Raw genomic sequence first — 23,423 nt, forward strand, 5'->3', positions numbered from 1 at the left:
CGATGCAACGCAACGCGTAAAAAGACAGTATAAGTCATTATAATCCATAATTAAGTCCCCACTGGATGCAACAAATGCCTGGTTTATAATGGGTTTTATTGGTTTTATCTCGTCGCTCCAGGACACGGCATCACAGTATGCTAAGGGGCGTAACATTTCAGTCACACACTTGAGGTATTCGGCCAATCACAACACACTGGATAGCTGGCCAATCAGAGCACACCACACTTTTCAGACCGATGAGCTTTGTAAAAATCGACGCATTTCAGAAAGGCGGGGCATAGAGGAGAAACAATAATGTACAGTATGTGGAAAATAATGTGATTTTTGAACCTTAAACCACATAAACACATTTCATTACACCAAATACACAAAATAATGTTCTATTTAGCAGCATCATATGACCCCTTTAACTATTGTGAAAACATTTAACAGTTTTGTGCACATTGTTTTGAGAAAATTATTTGCATGATTTGTAATTTGTATGAAATGAATAAAAACGTTCAATCTGTTTAGGAAAATTACAAAGTATTCGGATCACTGTGAGTTTGGAGAAATGTCAAATCAATTGAGAAAAACTGTAAATAAGAAACGGATGTTTTAAAAAAACATCTAAAATCACCTTAGACAAACAGCAAATGTCAACAGGCTTTTCAAAATGCAAAATACTGCCAAACAGGCCCTTTTGAATTTCGTTTCGAAACTAAATCATCCGCTATCGTCTTGTCCATCTCACCTCAGCTCGACTCACTCACGTGATAAATGAAATCTGATCTGTGATGCAACTGTCCTTTGGCACGCTGCATTGAGCAGCATCATTCAGTTTTTAATTGTAGTGTCTGTTTTCTAACTGAACTAAATTACTTTTTATTACTATAAAAAAATCTAAACGACAGTGGGGGGCGGTGCCGCAGTGGGCAAGTGATGAAACAGTAGAGCACGACAGTGCTCTAGTTGGTCCTGGCCATTGGTGGAGAACCACTAATCTAGAAATCCCCTAGTAATCACCCAAAACACCTAAGCAATCACAGAAACACCCCACACTGCAAAAAATGGCTTATCTTACTTAGTATTTTTGTCTTGTTTCTAGTCAAAATATCTTAAAATTCTTAAATCAAGATACGTTTACTAGATAAGCCAAATGACTTAAGATATTTAGTCTTGTTTCCAGGGGAAAAAAACTAAATTAAGTGCATTTTGCTTAAAACAAGTAAACTTATCTGCCAGTGGGGTAAGTAAAATATTCTTAAAACAAGAGTATTTTACTTACCCCACTGGCAGATCATTTTACTTGTTTTAAAGGGGTCATATGATGTTGCTAAAAAGAACATTATTTTGTGTATTTGGTGTAATGAAATGTGTTTATGCGGTTTAAGGTTCAAAAAACACATTATTTTCCACATACTGTACATTAGAAAAATTTAAATCGCATCATATGACCCCTTTAAGCAAAATGCACTTAATTTAGTTTTTTCCCCCTGGAAATAAGACTAAATATCTTAAGTCATTTGGCTCATCTAGTAAAAGTATCTTGATTTAAGAATTTCTAGATATTTTGACTAGAAACGACAAAAATACTAAGTAAGATAAGCCATTTTCTGCAGTGCAGCAACCATTCATGCCATTGCAGCTACCCACAACATGGCATGGCAACCACCTAAAAACCACCCAGAATACCCTAATGCCCTAACATTGTGAGTTTTGTACAATAAATGTAAAATAAGGTCATAAAACAAAAAAACTGGACCAATTCTTCAAGATGTTGCTCCATTCAGCATGTATTAAAGTAACAAATCTGCCCTATACCTACATCACTTCCAAACTCCCCTGCCCCTCTGGTGAATTTTCTAATATGTTTCTACACAGGCAAGTGCAGTCATGAGGACTGTATAGACGGAGCCATGATTTCCTCTGCACTTTACTACAAATGAGAAATCTGAATTATTGATGCCTCTTATTATATCTCTGATAATAACAGCAGGCCAGTTCTCCCTGCTCCCGGTGCCAAGTTTATGCTCTGGGTGACAATAAAGATGCACAAATGTCACCATTGCTCTTCAGAAGGGGGGCAACATCCTGCATTCTCACACCTTCAGAGCTGACCCAGCCCCAATCCCATCATCCTAAGAGACTCCCCATACACACATGATTCAGTCTCTTCAGCCTGCAATCAAACACACTCACAAAAGCTGTCAAAAGCCTCCTGGGGTTGCTGCTCCTGGTTTAGCAGGCTGTTTGATAGCAAAAATCACTTAACTAGGCACAAATTACAGTCAAACTCAAGTGTTATCTTCATGGAAATGATTTAGGATGTGAATGTTTATTCATTCATTGTGCTTAACCAACTCAAAATGTTTTAAAACAAAATGCCTCCATTCAAGAGGGCCAACAGACCCCAATCGTTTACTGGATTCAGGTCTGCCAGATAAAAATAAATATTGTCCTGACATGTCAACTGCCTCATCCAGTGAGTCAGGGGATTGCATGGGCATGTTGTCAAGTTCAAGCAGCAAATTTTGGTGAAGATGATTAATGTGTTTTGATTAGGCTTTCATGCGATTCTGCATTTGCTGCGGACACACAGCCAAACAGGATTTTAACCTGCACATTTATACTGTTACCATCAGCAGCGGTTACGTAAGGAACAACTGCGTTGCTAAAAGGCTTTGCAAAGAACAAACACTTCTAAGCACTTTCTCCTCTAGCTTATTTGCTGCCACTCTGATTACCATACAATATTTGCATTTTCTGCAGAGCTACAGAAATGAAAAGCACAGAAGAACATGTTAGGCGCTTTTTAACAAGAAGATTGGACAACAAGCAGGGTTGTCCTTTGGCCACACGCTGACTGAACTCACTTTGTACTGTGACTTTAAAAAACCTAAATTACATGGCATCCAAATTGATTAATTTTCTCTAGTTAATATGTGAAGGTACACAACTGCTATTACAGTATCTCTACGTGAAATGTCACCATGTTCTTGCAAATACAAAGTGCATGTTGGGTCTACTGCCTAATTCCTATGATTGCACAAAATGAGTTCATGAATATAAAATTGCTCACTTTGGCATGATTGTAGTAGATTAGAACAGTTATGGTTCAACAAGCAGCACATAACAGCATATTGAATGATTAATTTCTTTACTATGTGGTATGAATATATGATTACTGGTCATAAATACTTCTGAAATAAATTAGTCTAACTGTATTCTATGTCTACTTGAGACATTCCAGCAATTAAAAAAATGTTTAAAAATCCAATCTACACCACAAAAGCTTACCACAGAACTGTTTAGAGACGAAGGTCTACATACACATTAAAAGTTCAAAAAAGCTCAAACATGTAATATCCTGAAATGTAAAATGATTACAAGACTAAGGGCCCTATCATACACCTGGCGCAATGCGGCGCAGGTGTTTTTGCTAGTTTCAGCCCGACGCAGTTCTCATTTTCCCGTCCTGCACCGTGTTGTTTAAATAGCAAATGCATTTGTGCCCATTTGTACGCCCATGGGCGTGCTGGTCTAAAAAAAGAGTTGTGTTCAGGTGCATTGTTGGCGCGTTGTTATTTTGAAGAACTGAAAATAGACTGCGCCATAGACCAACTAAAACCTGATCTAAAGTCTGCCGCAATATTTTTTCTTTGTTATTTAAAGATTTTGAGGAACTGAAAATAGACTGCGCCATAGACCAACTAAAACCTGATCTAAAGTCTGCCGCAATATTTTTTCTTTGTTATTTAAAGAGCGCGTTAGTAATATGCGCCTAAAGGCTGGTGCACAACGCGCATACACTCTGCTTATTACACACACAGGGACGTGCAGCAGCACACAAAAATAAAAAAAAATGAAAAATCACATTCCGACCCACATACATACCCACCATGACGCGAGCGCAACTGGCTTTTAAAGGGGATGGGAGATGAGACTCTGATTGGTTTATTGCACGTTACGCCCAAAAAACACCCATTTTAAGAGAATAGGGACAACCCGTTTAGACCATGCGCCCGGGTGCGCCGACCATAAAAAAGACAGCAGAAAAGAGAGCAACATTTGTGGTTTTGCGATAAAGTGTTTTTAAGTGCACAAAGAAAAATAAAGATTTTCAAAGATTTACACGCACTGCAAATAATTTTATCAATTTCCATTTTTTTTGCCTTAAGACGACTTTTTTTTTTTTTTGCAATCTTTTATTTTTTAATTACAAAATAATTAGTTTTACTCTCAAACACAGAATGTTTGATTGAATAATAAAGACACAAAAATAACTCCATAGAGCATAAGAGACTTCCATAAAAAACCCAACAGCACTCTCAAAACAAATCTAACCGAAATCCTGAACTGTTGGGTCCCTTCAGGCTTGGATCACATAGCAGACCTCTGTTATACATTTGTAGATGAAAAAAATGAATGAGGAGATAAAATGGCAGTGACAGGAAAAAAATGGCAAGAAATGTAGAAACGGAAGAGGCTGAAAGCAAAATGAGGGCTTGTGTTGAACATCAGCATACCGCTGACATGTTACATTTGAAAAGCTGAGGAATACACCTCTCCTGAATTTCAATGAACTGAAGAACTAACAAACACAATATTTAAATACACAACTGTTCATTAAAACAAAACAGTAGCTCACCACTTCATTACTGGCAAAAACCATCACATATTATTTTATTTTCTAACTGTGCTTTTCACAAGTGCTATCAAACAGATGAGAGAATTTAAGCCTAGACTGACTTTCCTGTTGTACAGAAACATGGGAGAAAGTAAAACAATGAAAGGGAGAGAGACGTTCCTGACAGTGAAGGAGGAAAATATGCCTTGCGCTGACACAGCCATTTAAACTTTTCATTAAGAAAGCACAACAACAGCACAAGCCTTTCCAGCACACTGCTTTAAACTCTCTAGCTGACTTGGAAAATGTTTTTGTTCAATTTTGCGGAGGTCTTAGCAGTTAGCACAAGTTCCAATGGGAGTTCAGGTTCGACTTGCGTCATTTCCTGATCCTGTTCCCTTCAATTCTTGTCAACATTTCCTGTTCTCTCTCTGCTATCAGTATAACTATAACATGAAAAAAGAAAAGGCCTTTCATTGTATGATTTCCATATTCAAACTATTGCAATCATTAATGCAGCTACAATGAAAGATAAGAAATGAAAACTCTATTGACACACGCACACACGAGAAACTGGGAGAGAATAGGGTGAGCAGATGGCCACAATATAACAAGAGGACAGGTCAGAGACGTGAAATGCATGTGCCCCAACACGATGGGCGACATGAGTTTGAATCTGTTGTGAATAAAATCATTCACTTCAGTCACGCCAGACAAGTTAAATCTAAACTTTAACTTAATACTGAAATTTAGAACGTGTCAATTTAAAATGTCTTCTTTAAGATGAATGAACACTTCCAAAAACGTTTGTATTTGAATGAATAACCTATTAAATAATTTATTTTGACAAGCATTAAAACATCAGCATGTATTTCTTAGAAAAACAGTGGTAATTTGTGCATGCACACTAGATATTTTCAACTTGCTTCTCAATTTTAAGGAACCAACAGAAACAGTTATTAGAGATGCACCGATCGATTGGCCAGGGATCGGAATCGGCCGATTTTCCTCATGATCGGTCCGTATCGGTGATCAGCCGGTCAGTCTCACTTCTTTCCGATTCCGAGCCGATCCGTTTTGTTACCAGTGGCATGGGCAATAACGTCCGACGACCCCTTCTCTCTCACACACGTCTCATTCGCTCCGGTTAAATAGTGCTTGTATTGCGCATTATTTTAGTAATTCCCGCAGGTTTCGCGCTTATACCAAACGCGTGCACACCACCACTGATCTATATTAGTGGAGCGCACAATCCGCGCTCAGTCTCAAACAGCTTGTGAGCCACAAATACCAGAATGAGTGGCTAACTGCGCTAAAATGTTCAAATACATAAAAATTGTCAAAATGCCCGTTTTGGCGAGTATCCAGTTAAACACAGTCAGTTTTGGAACGTTAAATAGTTGAGAAAGAGAACGCATGTTGTGTAATAGTATATTGGGTCCGTGGATAAACTCTTAAAGGGACCGCAGTCCAATATTTCTGCTGCTGTCTGTCATGTTAATCAAAGAACAAAAGACAAAGAAAATAATTTTCTGCTCTTGACTGAATACGTTTTATAACTTTAATGGTAAGCATTAATCTGTATTTAATTTTTACAATGAAGACTACAGAAATTAAAGTAATCAAATGTAAAATAACACTGGATGTTCTGTATATTCTGTAGTATTTCTTAACAGAATAAAAACTTACTTAACCTGAAAAACTTAGTTTCATAGCTCTCTTTATTCTATTGCATTTATTTGTGCTGTTGTTTGCAATTTTTTTTATTTGTTCTTATTTTATTACTGACTTTTTACTTGTGTTTTTTTATGAAAATAAAACTTTGCGTTGAAGAAAAGTAGATTTTTGTTTGTATATGCTGTTGATTATAGTTCTTAGAAAGAAAATCGGAATCGGCAAAAATCGGTATCGGCAGATCACACTAACAAAAAAAATCGGAAATCGGAATTGGCCAAGAAAATTGCAATCGGTGCATCTATAACAGTTATGCATTATACTTCCATTAATGGGTCAAGTAGGTATAAAATAGTTCATTTTTAAGCTCGTCTTTCAACAAAAATGTGTCGTTTAGTAACTATTTAATAACTGCATGTAAACTGCACAACAGACAAAATTATTTAAAAATTAAACAACAGCTAACAACAATCTGCAAACTGACAAAAACGTTTGAAAAACTATATTGGAACAAAGATTGTTTTTATTACTCTGCCATGTTCTTTTTCTCTCATCACATTTTCATCAACAGTAATTTTGAATTATAATACTTTATTATCAGTTTATGCAGCATCTTTGTTATTGCTGACAAAACAAACAAACAATCAAGTACAGTTTCTGCACTCTATTTGTTGGGTGCATTGATTCAATCTATATATACACACTATATATACACACGAAAAAAAATTAATCAATAGAATAAAAAAAATGTAAAATTGTAATTGTAAATAAAAAATGGAATTCTTTTGATTACCAAAAATGCAAAGAAAAAAAAATCAACAGACATTTAACGTCATTGATGAAAATAACACAGCTACACTAATCAGTCAAACTAAGATGAATTATTAATGGCAACCAGGCTGAAACACTGTTGGGCACGGGATATGGTCTTTAAAAAAAAAAAAAAACGGAACAGGATTTTATCAGGAGATCTGTTCACTGTAAAGGGGAAACATATATCACCTTTAAATGTCCATTCTTTAAGAGGAATAGATGAGTTTGTACAGTAATCACTTTTGTATTTCCTTCAGCAGCTTTGACGGACTCTGAATGGATGTGTCTGGTACGCAGTGACAGGGCAGTAAAGAGAGAGGAAGGCGAGAGGAATCTCAATCTAAGTGTCGTAAGCTGCCAAGCGGGTCAATAATTAAGAGCCATCCGTCCATTCCTCTGAGCTCCCACTGACACATCTAATGAGACCTCTCTCTGCTCTCTCCGCTCTTGGAAATCTGCAAGCACACACAACTGTCTCCTTCCAAAGACAAATGGTGTCACCCACTTCAAACATCTCACAGTGAACAAAGAAAAACAGAGATATGCATAAAACACAATAAAAAGGGACTCCAACAGCTGGGCCAATCTGGAGTTTGGATCATATACAGTGGGTACGGAAAATATTCAGACCCCCTTAAATTTTTCACTCTTTGTTATATTGCAGCCATTTGCTAAAATCATTTAAGTTAATTTTTTTTCCTCATTAATGTACACACAGCACCCCATATTGACAAAATTGAAGGGGGTCTGAATACTTTCCGTACCCACTGTAAATAAATGCTGTGGAGTAAAACAATCTAAGATCATTAAAAATGCTCCAAATTCTAATAGAAAGAAAGAAAATTATCACCAGAACCATCTGGGTTAAATAAATAAATAAATAAATAACTTTTGCTGCAATTGCACTTGAGCTGCATGGGCTCTTTAAATTTATGTAAAACCAGATGAACATGATTAAAAAAACTTTCCAAAGAAACATTCTATCTTGTGCTTCAATAGAGACAAGAACATCTGACAGAAACAAATTTGCTTGTTTGATTAGTGCAGAAAAAAAGTGTGAAAAGGGTAGAATCTTAAATATTTAAGTATCATTAAAAGTCAAAACTTTGCTATAACTGGATCACATAAAAATAAACAAATAAATAAAAACAAAGTTCAGAACTATTTATGTTCTGCTTAAAAAACAACTATACAAAGAATCTCTGCTATAATTGGATAATTAAAAAAAAATAAAAGTTTAAAATAGTTTATTTTCTGGTTAAAAACAGCTATAATGAAGAAACAAATATTTATGTAAGTCATAATTTTGCTTTATTTGACCCTTTAAAATATATAAATGAAAAATAACTTAAAACTGTTGATTTTCTTAATTAAATACAGAAAGTGCAGAAGCTTATATATTTCTTTACCATTTTAAGGTCACAACTTTAATGTGAATGAATGATTTATTTTCTGGTTTCAATTAAGAAATGTTTTTTTTATGTGGTCTAGTGAAAAATAGAAAAAGTAAAAAACTATATAAACTGTATAAAAATTAAAAAGTAAATGAATAAAAACTTTTATAAAAACACATTTATAAAAGGTTTTTAATGTTCGTCTTTGATTAAAAAAAAAAAAGTAAAACTAAAACTGGTCTCACTTTATTTAAAATATTTTCATTTGAGAAAAGTAAAGAGTTCCAGAGGAGTTCAAAACTTCACAGTCCATCAAAATATGCTTCAGAAAAAAATAACTATGCAAATAAAAATGAGAGCCTCAAGCCTTAACAACATTGTGCTTAAGGTGCCTTTCCAAAGTTCATCGCTCACATTACTAAATTCCCCCGAAGTGAAGACGACGCACCCAATGCCATATACTGTACAAGCTGCTCAGTTAAACTTCTTCAAGGTTGGCTAAGGATCAAACTGTGTGGGATATGTGGAAGTTTTATGTGCATCCCTTCAGGTTAGGCTTAAACCAGCGAAGTCTCAAATACGAATGTTCTGGAGGTGTATGCTGGGTTCTCACGGACGTTCTCCACTAAAGTTATAGCTTATGACTTTCCAAGCCTCTTGTAATTGAGTTTAACACTAAGCAGAGGAAAATAGACAACCCTCTGTCTATGCAGTAAGCCTTGCCGAGGGCAAATCTGCCTCCACTTCTGCTTTATCAACAGCCATTCAGAACATTCCGACAGTAATCACACACAAACAGAGGACATGCTCGGCACATTTCATTAGCCACACACCTCACACCCCGCATGGCCTCCGGAGGCTCATTTAGAAGACCAATGTGGTGGACCTTTTATGTATTCATAGAATATCGGATGCAGCGCTACAAGCTAAATGTGCTGTGCGATGAGCTTTACGCAAATGGAAGTTCGGGTGCAGAGCTAAGGAAATTACGTACCCGTCTGGCACATAAATTGATAGCATTAATCTGTGACTTTCTTCAAGGAACACATACAATAACAACAGACGTTCAGGCCTACTCTCACGCACGATTTCCAAAAAGCAAGTTTTTTTTTTTAGAAAGGAATGGAATGGATGGTATAGTCTATGACTTTAAATAAACCTGAAAGTTTAACAACAATAACAGTCCTCAATATGTTGCAGTCCTAAAGCCATAAGAAAGACCGCATGGTAAAAACTATACCATCCTGTATCAATTCCAATCAGCCAATGTGTCAGCAAGTTTTCCTGCTGGCCTTCCCTCGTCTACTCTGCTGATGAAAATGTCTGCTGAATAAGTTCAGAGTTTTAAAGAGCACCAAGGTCATTCCACAAGAGAAATCTGCAATTCAGATCTACTGTAACTTTCATTACAGTCATTCTCTGTTGTTGTGAGAAAACATACAAAATTATCTGTGCAGTCTATTATTTGATTAATGTGTTTATATTCATAATTAGAAACTAATATTAGTAATATTTTTGCAGATATTCACACTCTTACACTAAATCAGTTCTTAAATAACGGGCTTACTGATAAATGCTGCCATCTGGTAGGTAAAAAAAAAAAGATATAATTAATGTTAAAATGCCTTTATAATTTTATGTGTTTAACGGGGGAAAACAATGTTCAAAAGTAAAAGAAAAACTTTACATGTATGTGTTATTTACGTGTTGATTGCATAAATTGACTTTGTGACAGTAGCATTCTCCAATATTTGTCTACTCTATCTGCTTATTTTCTTTTTATTTATTATAAATAACGAGCCTCTAACACTAACATTCTCTATTATTTTTCTATTCTTCTGACTCGTTTTATTTTTATTAGAAAAAAACCCTCTAACACTAGCATTCCCTATTCTTTTTCTATTCTATCTACTTGTTTTCTTTTTATTTATTATATTAAAAAACATTGCTATGTATACTGCGCTAAGCTAACCGAGGCACTTACATATTATTGCTCGTTTGTTGGTTTTGATTGCTTCTATAATTGTCCTAATTTGTAAGTCAATAAAAATGGCTTATTTTCTGGTTTAACTAAAGTTATAGTGCAAAATTTTAAATATTTACTTCTGTATTATTTTACAACAACTTTTATTTAATCATAAATTAATCAAATAAATTGGCAAACAAACAAATAAAAGCTTCGCAATGCGGACTTTACGTGAAAACACCCACAAAGATAACTGAACTGATCTGACATTCACGTCTTTTATGGAACTACTAAAACTGCAATCCAATGAAAGCTTTGATAAACCTGAATGCACATCATTGCAGCAATCAAATATTTATTCCTACATATGAAATAATAATTAAAAGTATAAGAAAGACCTAGCTACAGAAAGTTACTTGGGGGGGGAAATGTCTATACTTTTCTAGTTAGCGAAAGTTTGAGAAGAGGCAGAAATCACTGAAGGAAATGATTAAATGATCAACTTCTAGATGGAAACAAGACACAGACAACTAGACACTTGTGTCAGTATGGAAAAGATTTCCCAGAAGGCCTTACAATCTTTCCTGCACACTTAACTGATAAAGGGTAGCAGCATAGCAGGAAAAAAAATCTGGGGAAACTGAATTAAATAAAAGAAAGCTTTTGGGAAATGCTACATTGCTGACTCTTTAACAGCTCATGCTGGGTTATGCATCACTGTACAGATTTCAAACACAAAGCTTCCCACTGTTCCTGCCAGTATGCAGACGCTTTGTTCTTTGTAAATGTGTACACTTACTGTGAGTACACATTCACATCTGTACATCTTACTATCAAAACAGGAAACTGGATGTCAGTCTAGACAGAGCTGTTCATCAACAGACTAAAAAAAACCCCCAATAACCCACTTGAGACTGTGCAGTACATTTTACCATGGTTAAGGTGTACCATGTTAAATCAGATATACTGATTTAGTGCTCAAGAATTTTAAAAAATGTATTCTTTGAAAGTTCAAAAGAACAGAATTTATTTGAAATAGAAATATTTTGTAAGGTTATAAATGTCTTTACTGACACTATATTGCATTTATATCCAGCAATTGCGAGAAAAAAGTCAGAACTGCGAGTTTATATCACGCACTTCGGAGAAAAAAGTCAGAATTGCGAGTTTACATCACAAATCTGACTTTATAACTCGCAATTGCAAGAAAAAAAGTCAGAAGTGAGAGATAAAAAGTCTCAATTAGCTTTTTTTTTATTTTTTATTCAGTGGAAGAAACGCCAGAAATAGTTTTGCATAATAACATTAAACTAAAAATGCACAAGCTGCCATTTCAGCAAAGTTGAAAAAATGCAAATAAAGGGGAAAAAACAAAGAAAATTTTCTCTTTGAACTGAAGTTGCAGTTGCATTGACTAACTTCAGTGTGATCAAAGCTTTCATTGGTCGTACAGCATAGGAAACAATTTGGATAATAGAACTGTTATCAGGGTGTGCTTAGAACAACATTTGACAGCAATGTCATGTGCGCTCAAAATGAAATAACATAAAATGCACTAGCACACACAGAAGAGTGTGACTGCCTAATTACTGCATTTACACTAAAATCAAACTGCCACCACCCATAACCTGGTATTCACACATTTTCCCCAGTGACTCAAACTAAACGCAAACTATTGGGTAAATGGTCTGATACAGTCAGATATCCCTGCTTACACCTAGTATGCATTTTGTCCTATGGGCCCTCCCTTCGAAACCCAATCACAATCAATCACATTTGAGATGCGTGTCAGTACCAGGTGTAAACAACTGTCTGTCTGACCGCTCGTCATCAGATGATCCATAACGGATGTTATTAACTGGCGAACTTGGAACAGAGCATAAACACTGAAATACTGCTTAATCAGGTTAATGTGTGGGAGACATTAAATTAAACAAATAATAAAGTGAAACTGCATCACCACAGCAACACTCATTAAAGGAATAAAATTAATAGTCTCTCTGCTTTGTAACAAAGGAAGTCAAGCAGTAGAGGTATGGCTTACATGATAAGATTTTCTCCAACACCCACCCAATTATGGTCCACGGCTACAGCATGAGAATGAGAAGCTAATAAAATAGGTATTATGAAGGCATGAGACGGCATTTAGAATGAGCTCTTTTGAATTTTCATGGGCCATTTTAGCTAATGCTACAGTGGGAGGATCTGAGGAATAAGCTACTTTGGTGGTCTACATTCTGAAACTGCTCCCTTAAAGCATGAGGCCAATGCAGGCCTCAAAGGGTGAATATACAGACAGGATATGTGGCTGAGTGTGTGTTTTAGGACCACGAGGATTGTTCCATAGGGCTGTTTGTCAAAGTATGTCCTAAGAAAACTGGATTATTCCCAAATTCTACAACATAAATCAGAGAATTTTTTTTAATGATCACAACTTGGGTGGTTAGGCCATTCACAAAAACATGTACTCACATATTGTTAACAATATTTTCCCAATATTTTCAAAAATATTACTAATAATAACAATAATAATAATTTATATAAAAGAGATGCAATTAATAATTTTATTCAGCAAGTATACATTAAATTGATCTTGAGTGACAGTAAAGTAAATAAATTAACTATTCAACTTCTTTGAATAGTTATAAAAACAAAATCACGGTTTCCACAACAATATTAAGCAGCACAACTGTTTTCAGCATTATATAATTACAAGAAATGTTTCCAAATTAGTATATTAGAATGATAGCTCTGCCATTACAGGAATAAAGACAGTTTTAAAATACATTAAAACATAAAACAGTTATTTTAATAGTTAATTTTAATAATTTAATGGTTATTTTAAATTGTAATAATATTTCACAATATTTGTTTTACTGTATTCTGTTTTACTGTATGTTTAATCAAATAAATGATGCATTGGTGAGCAAAGGACTTCTTTAAAAATCTTTTAAAAATCTTTCAAACTATAGGCTAAACCTTTGAGCAAATGTAGTGACATTTACATTAAAGGGGTCATATGATGCAATTTCAAGGTTTCCTTTCTCTTTGGAGTGTTACAAGCTGATTGTGCATAGATAAGATCCCTGAAGTTGCAAAGACTAAAGTCTCAAAACCAAAGAGATATACTTTATCAATGTTAAGACTCTGCCACGCCCCCCTAAAACGGCTCGTTCTAACACGACCCCACATATCTACCTCACTATGTGGGAATATTTGCATAATGTGCCCAAATGTGCACGCAAAGAAAGAAGGCGTGGTTTCAGTAACCGCAGTTAGTGTTGAAGCAGCCATGTCAGGGAGACGCTGTGTGTTTCTAGGCAAAAGCAAAAGCACTTTATTTGGCCTTCCGAAAGTAGATGCATTTAGGAATCTTTAAGATTACTTACAACAGAACAGCAATGCATTTTATGGACGACCGAAAAAAAGCATCATATGACCCCTTTAAAAGAGCATTTCACCCAAACATAACCGCACATTTCAACTAGACAGGCAGTATAAAGGCAAAAAATGGGTTTACATTTGTTATGTTGAGACCTGAATTATATTGAGGGTTGGTTAAATTGTACATGGAGCAAGATATGAAATTTCCTTCTGATGACAAAGACTCCCAAGGAATGCAAACTGGACAAAAACCTTGACATCACATAAAATCCTGTTGCACTAAGGTAAGCTCTTCAATGCTCCAGGAAATATTAAAACCTGCCACTGGGCATTCAGTTCTCCATGTAGTCCTGAGTGTTTGCTATAAAAACAGTGAATGTAGTCCTTGTTGTTCTGATCAGCCAGATTCTTATTTATAATTAAGACGGGTGACCTGATTCATATGCTGGTCTATTCTTTCAGCTGGCAATTAGCCTCACACACTCACACACTCACACACACTCACACACACTATGGATTATGTGAACATTTCAAAGCGGTAGACTCATAAACACATTGATCAGAGCCTGTAGGTACAAAAACCAGCCACTCATTATTTATTATCTTGAGATTATGTGCTTTTCGTCTAGTACATACTGTAATGTATTCTGCCTCTTGTGGGGACTGTGCAAAGTATTTCACCAATGATATTGGCTAAGGGAATGTGAGGATCTGGACGAACAATCATATCTATCTGGCCAAACATCTCCTAAAACCAAATTTTTTACACAATAAGAGAGACTGCAAGCAATCTGCAGTAAGAGAGATGCATTTGGGAGTATTGCATGCCTGCCAACTCTGGAAACCTTGCATAAACATGAAGATGCCAGTATGTGAGGTATCCATCATGATCAAGTTAGTTTTAATCACGGAGTCATGTATTACCGGCTGCTTGTGTGGATACTCTGGCACTAATGGGAGTGTATTCATAAAACACCACTAATGGTTTGTGTGTCCTCAACACACAAACAAATGCACATGTGCTCACACACATACCCTTGAGCAAGGACGATGGAGAAAGCTTTTCATATTCTAATGGGGACGCTCTGCTCACATGTTGCCTGAGAGATGAAGCATTCTTGGGCTTTTGCAGCAAGCAGTGCTGATGTAGATGTTGGCTATTGTATTGGACCAAACCCAACACTGTGATCCAGGAAAAATGAAGTGTTGATGAACAAAATTATTGCATGCCTTAATATTCCAGACTGATTTGTAACATCTGCTCATTAAGCAGACTTTACTACTAAAATGTACTTATGGCTAGGTTTGATCACCAAACTATATGAACAGCAAAAGTGAACCGATGTTACAGGGAAGTTGCATTGCAATCACTGGAAGATTTTAAGAGTTAGGAAATTAATAATCATAAGACTGCTGCATATGGTTGTATACTAAATGATGTATACTGTGACAAAAGTCTGACACAAAACCAGCATGCTGAACAGGCATTTTTGTAGCTTAAGTAGAGACTGGCGACAGCAACACTAAAGTCATGGGTTTGATTCCCATGTAATGAATGAGCATTATAAAGTCGCTCATCTGCCAAATGCATAAGAAAGTAATTTAAAAGTCAAAAGTAAAAATCCTAGATAAAATACTTGTATTGCAGGTGGCTGCAGTATTGTGGATACAAGAAAAAGATTGTATCTCAGCCATCAGGCCATGCATGTGTGAACCAGTCATGTTCGAAGCCTTTAGAGCTTTATAACATCCTCCTTGTCATCTTTTCACTTCAAGTCTCAGAAAACGGTCCTGTGGTTAGCATTGGGTGTAGTTTTTGTGACAATGCAGTTGTTCCCGCCAGCTTTGAATCAGCCTGATGCTTAGTACAGGGGCGTAAGTGCCAGCGAAGATTAATACTGATGACAGTGCGGTAGTCCTCTCATTTTTCATTAAGTCTGTCAGCGACTGGTAAATTGGGTCCTGCATCCTCCTCAGCTAGGCTTAGAGGAACACAGTCAATGGCTGTGTATGAAATGGCTGTAAGGTAACAATGACCTTGTCTGCTGTCCCAGCTGTACAACAGCCACCACATGGGTTCAGACCATTGCTTTCTTTTGACTAATCCAAAGATTTGAACTCTAACCACAACATCTCATTATCCAGGCTTTGACAGACACAGTCGGCAAACAGCACGCACACTGATCTGCTCTGCAAAATTCACTTAGATTCTCCTTGAGAGACTCCAGAATGCATTACTATAAGGTTGCATTCAATACGCTGCAATACAATGAGTAGATTGTGCAATGTTCACTGATTTTTTCCAATCTGCAAAACACTGGATGTCCTAATTTGCATAATCAAAAGACTAATTCCAGTGTTAATTGAGCCTCCCACTGTCTAATTACTTAAATGAAATGGAGTGCAATTAAATCTCTCAGTCTCATTTATTAAATTGTTTTGGCCAGCAACTGAAGCCTATTTACAATTTGAAGTCACATACTGTATGTCGATCTGACTTTGCATGTCATTTGGGTGCTTGTTTGACTTCTTTTATTATTATATGAAATGTAGCACATTAACAGTGGTTAGGCATGTGTGGCATTTGAGAGCCAGTCACTGCAAGTCTCATATTGTAGAGAAATACCGAAGATAATCACAGACTTTAAGAAGGACTCATCTGTGCGGGGTGACATAGGTTGCTGCAAACTAGTCTGAGTTCAATGGAGAATTACAGCCTGAAAACAAAACATTAGTAACAGCAAAATCACATTGGCTACATTCACACAGCAGCAAAATATGTTTTTCTGTACCGTTCGGAGTGAAAAACTAATTACGTTCATATAGAGCTCAGTTATGAAAGCACATTTTTTGTATCTCAAATGACTCAGCGGTCACAATCAAATTTAGTGAGACAGTTTTGTTTGCTTTGTAGGTTATCTTGTGGTCTATGTTCAGAGTTAAAGATGTCATTTATTAGATGTAAATAAAATCCTAAATTAAATCTGTTCATCTTATAAAGTCCATCATAAAAAATAATATCTCTTCACAAAGACTTGAACTCAACCACTCAAATCATGATTTGTTTTATGGTGACTTTATAAGCTTTTTTTTAAAATTTTGGTTACCTGGACTTTTAATGGAGGGACGGAAACCTCTCAGGTTTTATTAAAAATACTATCATTTGTGTTTTGAAGATGGGTTTGGAATGACATGAGGTTGAGTAAATGACAATTTTCCCTGCTGGGTGATCTATCCCTTTAAGGCTGCCACCTCTCTTAGGTTATGAAATTAAAGAAAATAGGAGTTTTATGAGTTTGTAGAGCAAGACAAAATGTTGCTTGGGCAGAGAAGGGAATCCAAGCAAAATAGCAAAAACAAGACGGAAGGTGGAGAAAACAACTTTTGTTATGTAAAGATCACAATTTGAGATCTTTATTTTACAAATAGATATTTTAGATACAGATATTTAAAAGATATATTTTAAGTTTAAGGAATTACACACGGCCATGTTTAAATTGAAACAGTAGTAAAATATGGGTTTCTGCCTTGATTAGGGGTGCTAAACAAGAAAATGAAGCGGAGATCTTCATTTTACAAATAGATATTTTAGATACAGATATTTTAGACATATTCTAAAATAAATATGAAATTACTGATGACTATTTAAATATTCACAAATTTTTACTGTGCAATTATGGTGTAAAATGCAGGGGAAAAAACTAAGATTAGGTGCAACAACTCTGTCCGACGTGAATCTGTATGTAAATAAAAACTCATAAAAGAGGGGAAAAAACACCAACACTAAAAGAACCAAAATACCCATCACTTCTATTATTATGGCCATTCCTTTCAAGTTAGAGGAGGAGACTGACTTTAGTTGCCCATCCATTCAGACATAATTTGATCATAACAGGGATTATGGTGTAAAATGCAGGGGAAAAAACTAAGATTAGGTGCAACAACTCTGTCCGACATGAATCTGTATGTAAATAAAAACTCATAAAAGAGGGGAAAAAACACCAACACTAAAAGAACCAAAATACCCATCACTTCTATTATTATGGCCATTCCTTTCAAGTTAGAGGAGGAGACTGACTTTAGTTGCCCATCCATTCAGACATAATTTGATCATAACAGGCTGTTGTACAGACAATCTGAGACTCACACTTGCTACTAAAATGGTTTTGTCAGTCTTAAACACTGACTGTGAACGCTGCCATTGTGAGTGTGAAGGTGATATATTTAGGTACAGTTTAGGGGCAAACATGACACGATCATTTTATTCTCCTTTCCCACTGAAAGCCTCCCATTGAGAGCTGACTCACAGCATTACTCACTTACTTTCAGGACTGACAGCTACATTGGTCAAGTGCTGAATGCAGTTAAAATAAAAGAGATATTTTATGAAGCTCCTCACCTGTATATTGGGTCTTGCATCACCATCATCTTGCTTTCATCCCAGGTCCATTCTTTTTTCTGCAGGAAATGAAAGTGATCATTTCAGTTCACCACAAGCCAGGCTTTAATATATGATAATATATCCGAGGCAGAAGCTTGCTCTATCAATTTTCTCTTTTAAGTTCCAGCTCCAAATTAAACCAAGAGATAAAGCACCTGTGTAAATCAATCATTTATGTTTAAATGAACAGCACGAGGCAACTTAAGATGCAGAAATTGCAGGGACTGACTGTACCCATTAACTTTGAGCTAAGCATCTTGCTAAAGGACAAAACCATCCTGGAAACCACCTTAAGGCAAAGTGTCTTGCCAAAGGGTGAACACAGCAGAGCAGGGCTGTGATAAAAATGTTATTCTCATCTAAACTAAAAAAAAAAAAAAAAAAAAAAAAAAAAAAACCCCAGGATCGAACCCTCAGTCTTTAAGCTTAAAGCTACTTGATGCTTATACTAGATCACTACCAACATCCCCATCTAAATTATGACCTGCAGTTATTGTTACTAAAAACGAGGTAGAATCTAAGCAGACCAACCATGGCAAACTGACACTGAATCACTGAATCTTGCCTCTAGATATGTTATGTAATATGTTCATATTGGAAGTTAACACTTACAATGAATCAATTTCTACTACAGCCCAATAAGACAATTAATGGCACAGTATTTTCATTCATAAAAGCCAATTATAGATCATTAAAAAGGATCTCTAGTCTCAAACACAAGAAAATACTAATATAAAGTTCCTAGTGCATTTTATATGCATAATATAGTTTGATTGCAAAGATACTATTTAAACTGAGCTGGATGTTGACATCACTGAATTCAATGATGAACTGTCTTTAACTGAAAAATTTGTGTTTACTATTGTCATTTTGCATTATTGACACTATTTTCCTAATTAATGCTGTTCAGTTGCTTTGACACAATCTGTATTGTTAAAAGCGCTATATAAATAAAGGTGACTTGACTTGACTTAATTTTTGTGCATTAAAAAAGGATTTTATTGCATAAAATTTGATGCAGCATAACACAAACGTTCCGTTACAACTATTGCAAACAATATACTTCATACAGCAAAATTATTTGCCTGTAATAACTGAATTTTGTAGCATCTGTGCTGTTAAATGGTAACATTTGTGTGAAATGAATAAATAATAAATAAACAAAATGATAAAAATGATTAAATAAATAAATACAAATAAATTAATGCTTGCATGAATGAAAAAATATCATTCCCCCTTTAACAAATTAAACATATCATAACTAGTTTTAAACTAAACTTTTAGTTTACCTTTTTCTTTTTTCGCAGTGCTACTTTCACCCCGTCCACGGACACGATGATGTTGACTTTCTTCTTTTTGATATTCTTTACTTTAAATTCATACTGTAAAGAGGACAGGAAAGATAGAGATCATTATGGGAAGAAATATCAATACAGAGTAATTATTTTTCCACCCTTCCAGGACACCCAAGGATACTTATATTAATTAAATTCAATCCAAGACCGTATTTAAATAGAAATCATGCCGTCCTTCCTCTGCAAACATCAATAACTTCACCCTTTCTTATGCCCTTGCAGAGAACGAGCTCAAATGCCATTAACATTTCGACAAATGAAATGCAAGATTGGAACTTTTAAATGAGCCAAGCGCTTATCAACAGTGTGGAAATCGGAAAGGGAACAGCAAAGCCTTTGAAGTGCATCTGGATAGAATCGAGTTCTTTAGTAAATGGCTTTCTCTATAGCTTCTCAGCTCTGAGTTAGTATGCAGCGCTCTTCCGCTATTCAGAGAGGCATTAGCCTGCTTAGAGTATGGATGAGGGTGTCGGTACAAACAACTGTGAGCAAACACTCTTACACAAGTAAACAAGAGTCTCCGCATGGACAGCATGAAGAGCAGCAGCGTGTTCTCATTTTTCATTCCTACTCATGTGCAGTATACAAATTCATAGGGACACACAATATTGTTAAAAAGTACACTAAGTTGCCATTGGGCCTTAATTAATACACAGAACGTCAAATTCAAGCCTAACATCTTTCAAAGCAACATGCTGAAATCTTTACACCATCAATACCACCACAGCATAGTCCTTCTAGCTGCTCTGCATCTTGTTTGTTCACTAGCTAATGTTAGATAATAAGGAGAAAGTTTGCTCTTTATGCGTCTTCCTGCTTACAGACATAAAAGAAAAAAGTCGATTATATATGACCCATTTTGGGCTGTTTTGGCAAAACACAATTCAGACCAGACACTGTTGTCACAAAGATGCAACATGTTTAAACCAAGATGCAAAATTCAGTGTAAAATAAATTAGATCAAATACAATATGACTATAGATGAATCAAATACAAGTAAATATCAGTAAATTATAAATAAACCATTAAAAGTAGTCTAATAAATATTAATACATGATGATATCCATATTTTTCTTCGCACACGAGACTGAATCAGATTCACTGAAAGCAGAATCAAACTTCTCAACTCTGTCAACATTAATGCAAAATTGAAAATGAGAGATGCTATTAAAATATCTCATCATATCACATTTACCATTGCTCGATGAAATGCCACAGGCAAAATCCAGTCATTTCAATAGGAATCCGTATGCATAGGAATTTTGTGTGAGCGCGAAATATTTCCCCATGTATATGTTCGAGTTGATCATGCAAATTCATTATGCCAACCAAATGAAAGCTGCTTGGTTTGAAAGTGACTTCTATGTGAACCGTGCTTCAAATGCGGCTTCACTATTGACAATGTTCTATGGAACTTTTTTGTCTGCAAAATTTCACTGAAATATCACACCTTAAGCGCTCTAATACTCCCAATCCTACCATCACAGACTTTAGGAACCTCAATCATTGTGAAATTCACAATGTTGATTAATAAAAAAAAAACATGATATTGATTCAATATATCATGCAGCTATAAAGAATATAAAATTAATTCATGAAAACATGCATGGACAAGAGCAAGGAGAGAAATTATTAGCAGTAAACAAGCAAAAGCTGAAATGTCAGGGTATAGAAATAATCCCCCGCCCTTACTTAAAGGGGTCATCGGATGCAAAATTCACTTTTCAAGTTGTTTGAACATAAATGTATGTTGGAAGTGTGTGTACACATCCATCCTATAATTATAAAAATCCATCCAGTGTTTTTTTTTTAAATCCCTATTTTAAATTCCCCTTTCTCAAACCAGGCTGTTCTGAGATTCCTGTCAGAATGACATAGTTCTGTACAGGCCCCTCCCACGATAGTTGATTGACAGTAGTGTTTCAGCACAGACTGGACTGGTGTCTTACCTTAGACCCACCCTGAGTGAGCTGTCATCAGTCCGCCATTGTGTTGACTCTGGTGCAGGGGAAGACAAGATGTCTCCGATTAAGCGATTGAGGTGCTTTATTGTTGGATGTAATAATGAATATAGCAATCGTCATTTACTCCCGACATCTGAGCTGCTGAAGACGCAGAGGATTAACGTTACTTTCGCTTTGAAGTGAATGCGCCACTCCCGATCAGCCTAAATGCATCTATGTTCGCTTGAATCATTCGTGATCCAACCTCATCTACAGAAGAAGTGAGTATAAGGGTTTCTTATGAATCTTTGCAAATCACCTTTCCTAATAATGCACGTTATGCAAAATGACGTTAAAAATGTTTATGCTTCATTTACATAGCCTTCCTTATATGGTATCAGCCCATATATGGGTTCATTTATAGAACCTGAATTACAGATTTTCAAAAAAATACTTAGTTTTAAATCTCCAAAAGCGCCTATGTTTTTTTTGTGTTTATAGTAATATTTGAAAAGTATATAATGTTATTTATAAAGAATTACACTCATATTTTGTAGTTCAAAGGGTTTTCTTTACAATGAAACCATTTTTTTTCATTTCCTCCATTGTATGTGTGCAGGGTAAACATTTGAATTTGAGTATGTTAAATTTAGGCGAAAATACCAAAAAACGCCCCGAGCTTAAGTGGTTTTAATGATCTTTATTTTACAGGGCCAATCATCATTCAATATAATTTAAGGCTCAGCACAGCATAAAAAATATCAATAAAAAAACTAGAATAAAACAAAAGCACTAATATACAAGCTGCCAAGGCCGCCACATGCACCTAGGTGTTAATACTAACCAGGTGACGGCACGTTTACCGCTCTTTTCCATTTTTACCCCCTCTCTGCAGTAATGCCTTCCTGTTTGTCTCATTTTAATTGGGTTTCTTTCAGCCACCTGGAGCCCATTTCTTGTCTCTCAGCAGGTGCTGAGTGAAATTTCATCTAGTATTGACACACTGAGGTCAAAGAAGATAAAGACACTGCTGTCTGTAAGAGACATATGAATTAAAGATTAAACCAAAAGATAAAACCATTTCACTAGATCCTGCCTAAAACAACTTTTGTGATTAAACTTTCCTTTTCAGGTTCTGACCATGCAAAAAGAAATGAAAATATGACTGGTGTTTAATTCTGCAATGGTTACTTGAAAATAATCTTGTGTACTAAATACTGAAGAAAGAACTCAATTTGCTCAAGATGTGCATAACAGGCATGGCAAAAACTTTACACCAGTGCTGAAAACAGAACGAAGTTGAGACGTGCATACTCAAATTCAAACAATGAAGAGCATTGAGCTTGTCTTGAATTCCTTTCTAAGCTGAACCTACAAGGTCACAGCAAAGTTCAAACAACCAGATGAGAAATCTAACCATGCTTTCAGAATGGTTTCAGAGACAAACCTGAATGTTTTACAAGGAGAACTGAGAAAAAAAATGTATATCATACAAAATGTAATAAAATATGGCAGTGATTCCTGTACTGAACCATCAAAGAACCAAAAAAGCAACAAGCAAGAATACGAATCCTAAATAATTTGAGTCATGCAAAATAAGCACAGCACCACCAGTAGTATGATTTATGAACATATTCTTTTAATAAATTGTTCAAACGCACAAACTATGAATCCTTCACTAAAAGAACTGAATTGACCTGATGTAACCAGAGTAACCTCTCCGACTTGACAAAATGAAGCAGTTTGTTGATATGACAACATGCAGTTAAAAAGATACACAGTTGCACAGATACAGATACACCTATCTAGACACTTATTACTTTTTAAACATTGTTCACTAA

The 23,423-nt window shown here is 35.6% G+C and overlaps 1 protein-coding gene across 1 annotated transcript in view; it reads right to left on the reverse strand.

Moving 5' to 3' along the window:
- nos1apa (nitric oxide synthase 1 (neuronal) adaptor protein a) overlaps positions 1-23,423 on the reverse strand; it is a 106,869-nt gene that overhangs the window by 46,397 nt on the left and 37,049 nt on the right. Inside the window, exons 3-4 of the mRNA XM_016480418.1 lie at positions 19,574-19,666; positions 18,243-18,301 (exon numbers count right to left, since the gene is read on the reverse strand). Of these exons, the coding sequence (XP_016335904.1) occupies positions 18,243-18,301; positions 19,574-19,666 (152 nt within the window). The remainder of the gene's footprint in view (positions 1-18,242; positions 18,302-19,573; positions 19,667-23,423) is intronic.

The sequence above is a fragment of the Sinocyclocheilus anshuiensis genome, unplaced genomic scaffold (assembly GCF_001515605.1).
Source record: "Sinocyclocheilus anshuiensis isolate Anshui unplaced genomic scaffold, SAMN03320099.WGS_v1.1 scaffold629, whole genome shotgun sequence".
Lineage (NCBI taxonomy): Eukaryota > Metazoa > Chordata > Actinopteri > Cypriniformes > Cyprinidae > Sinocyclocheilus > Sinocyclocheilus anshuiensis.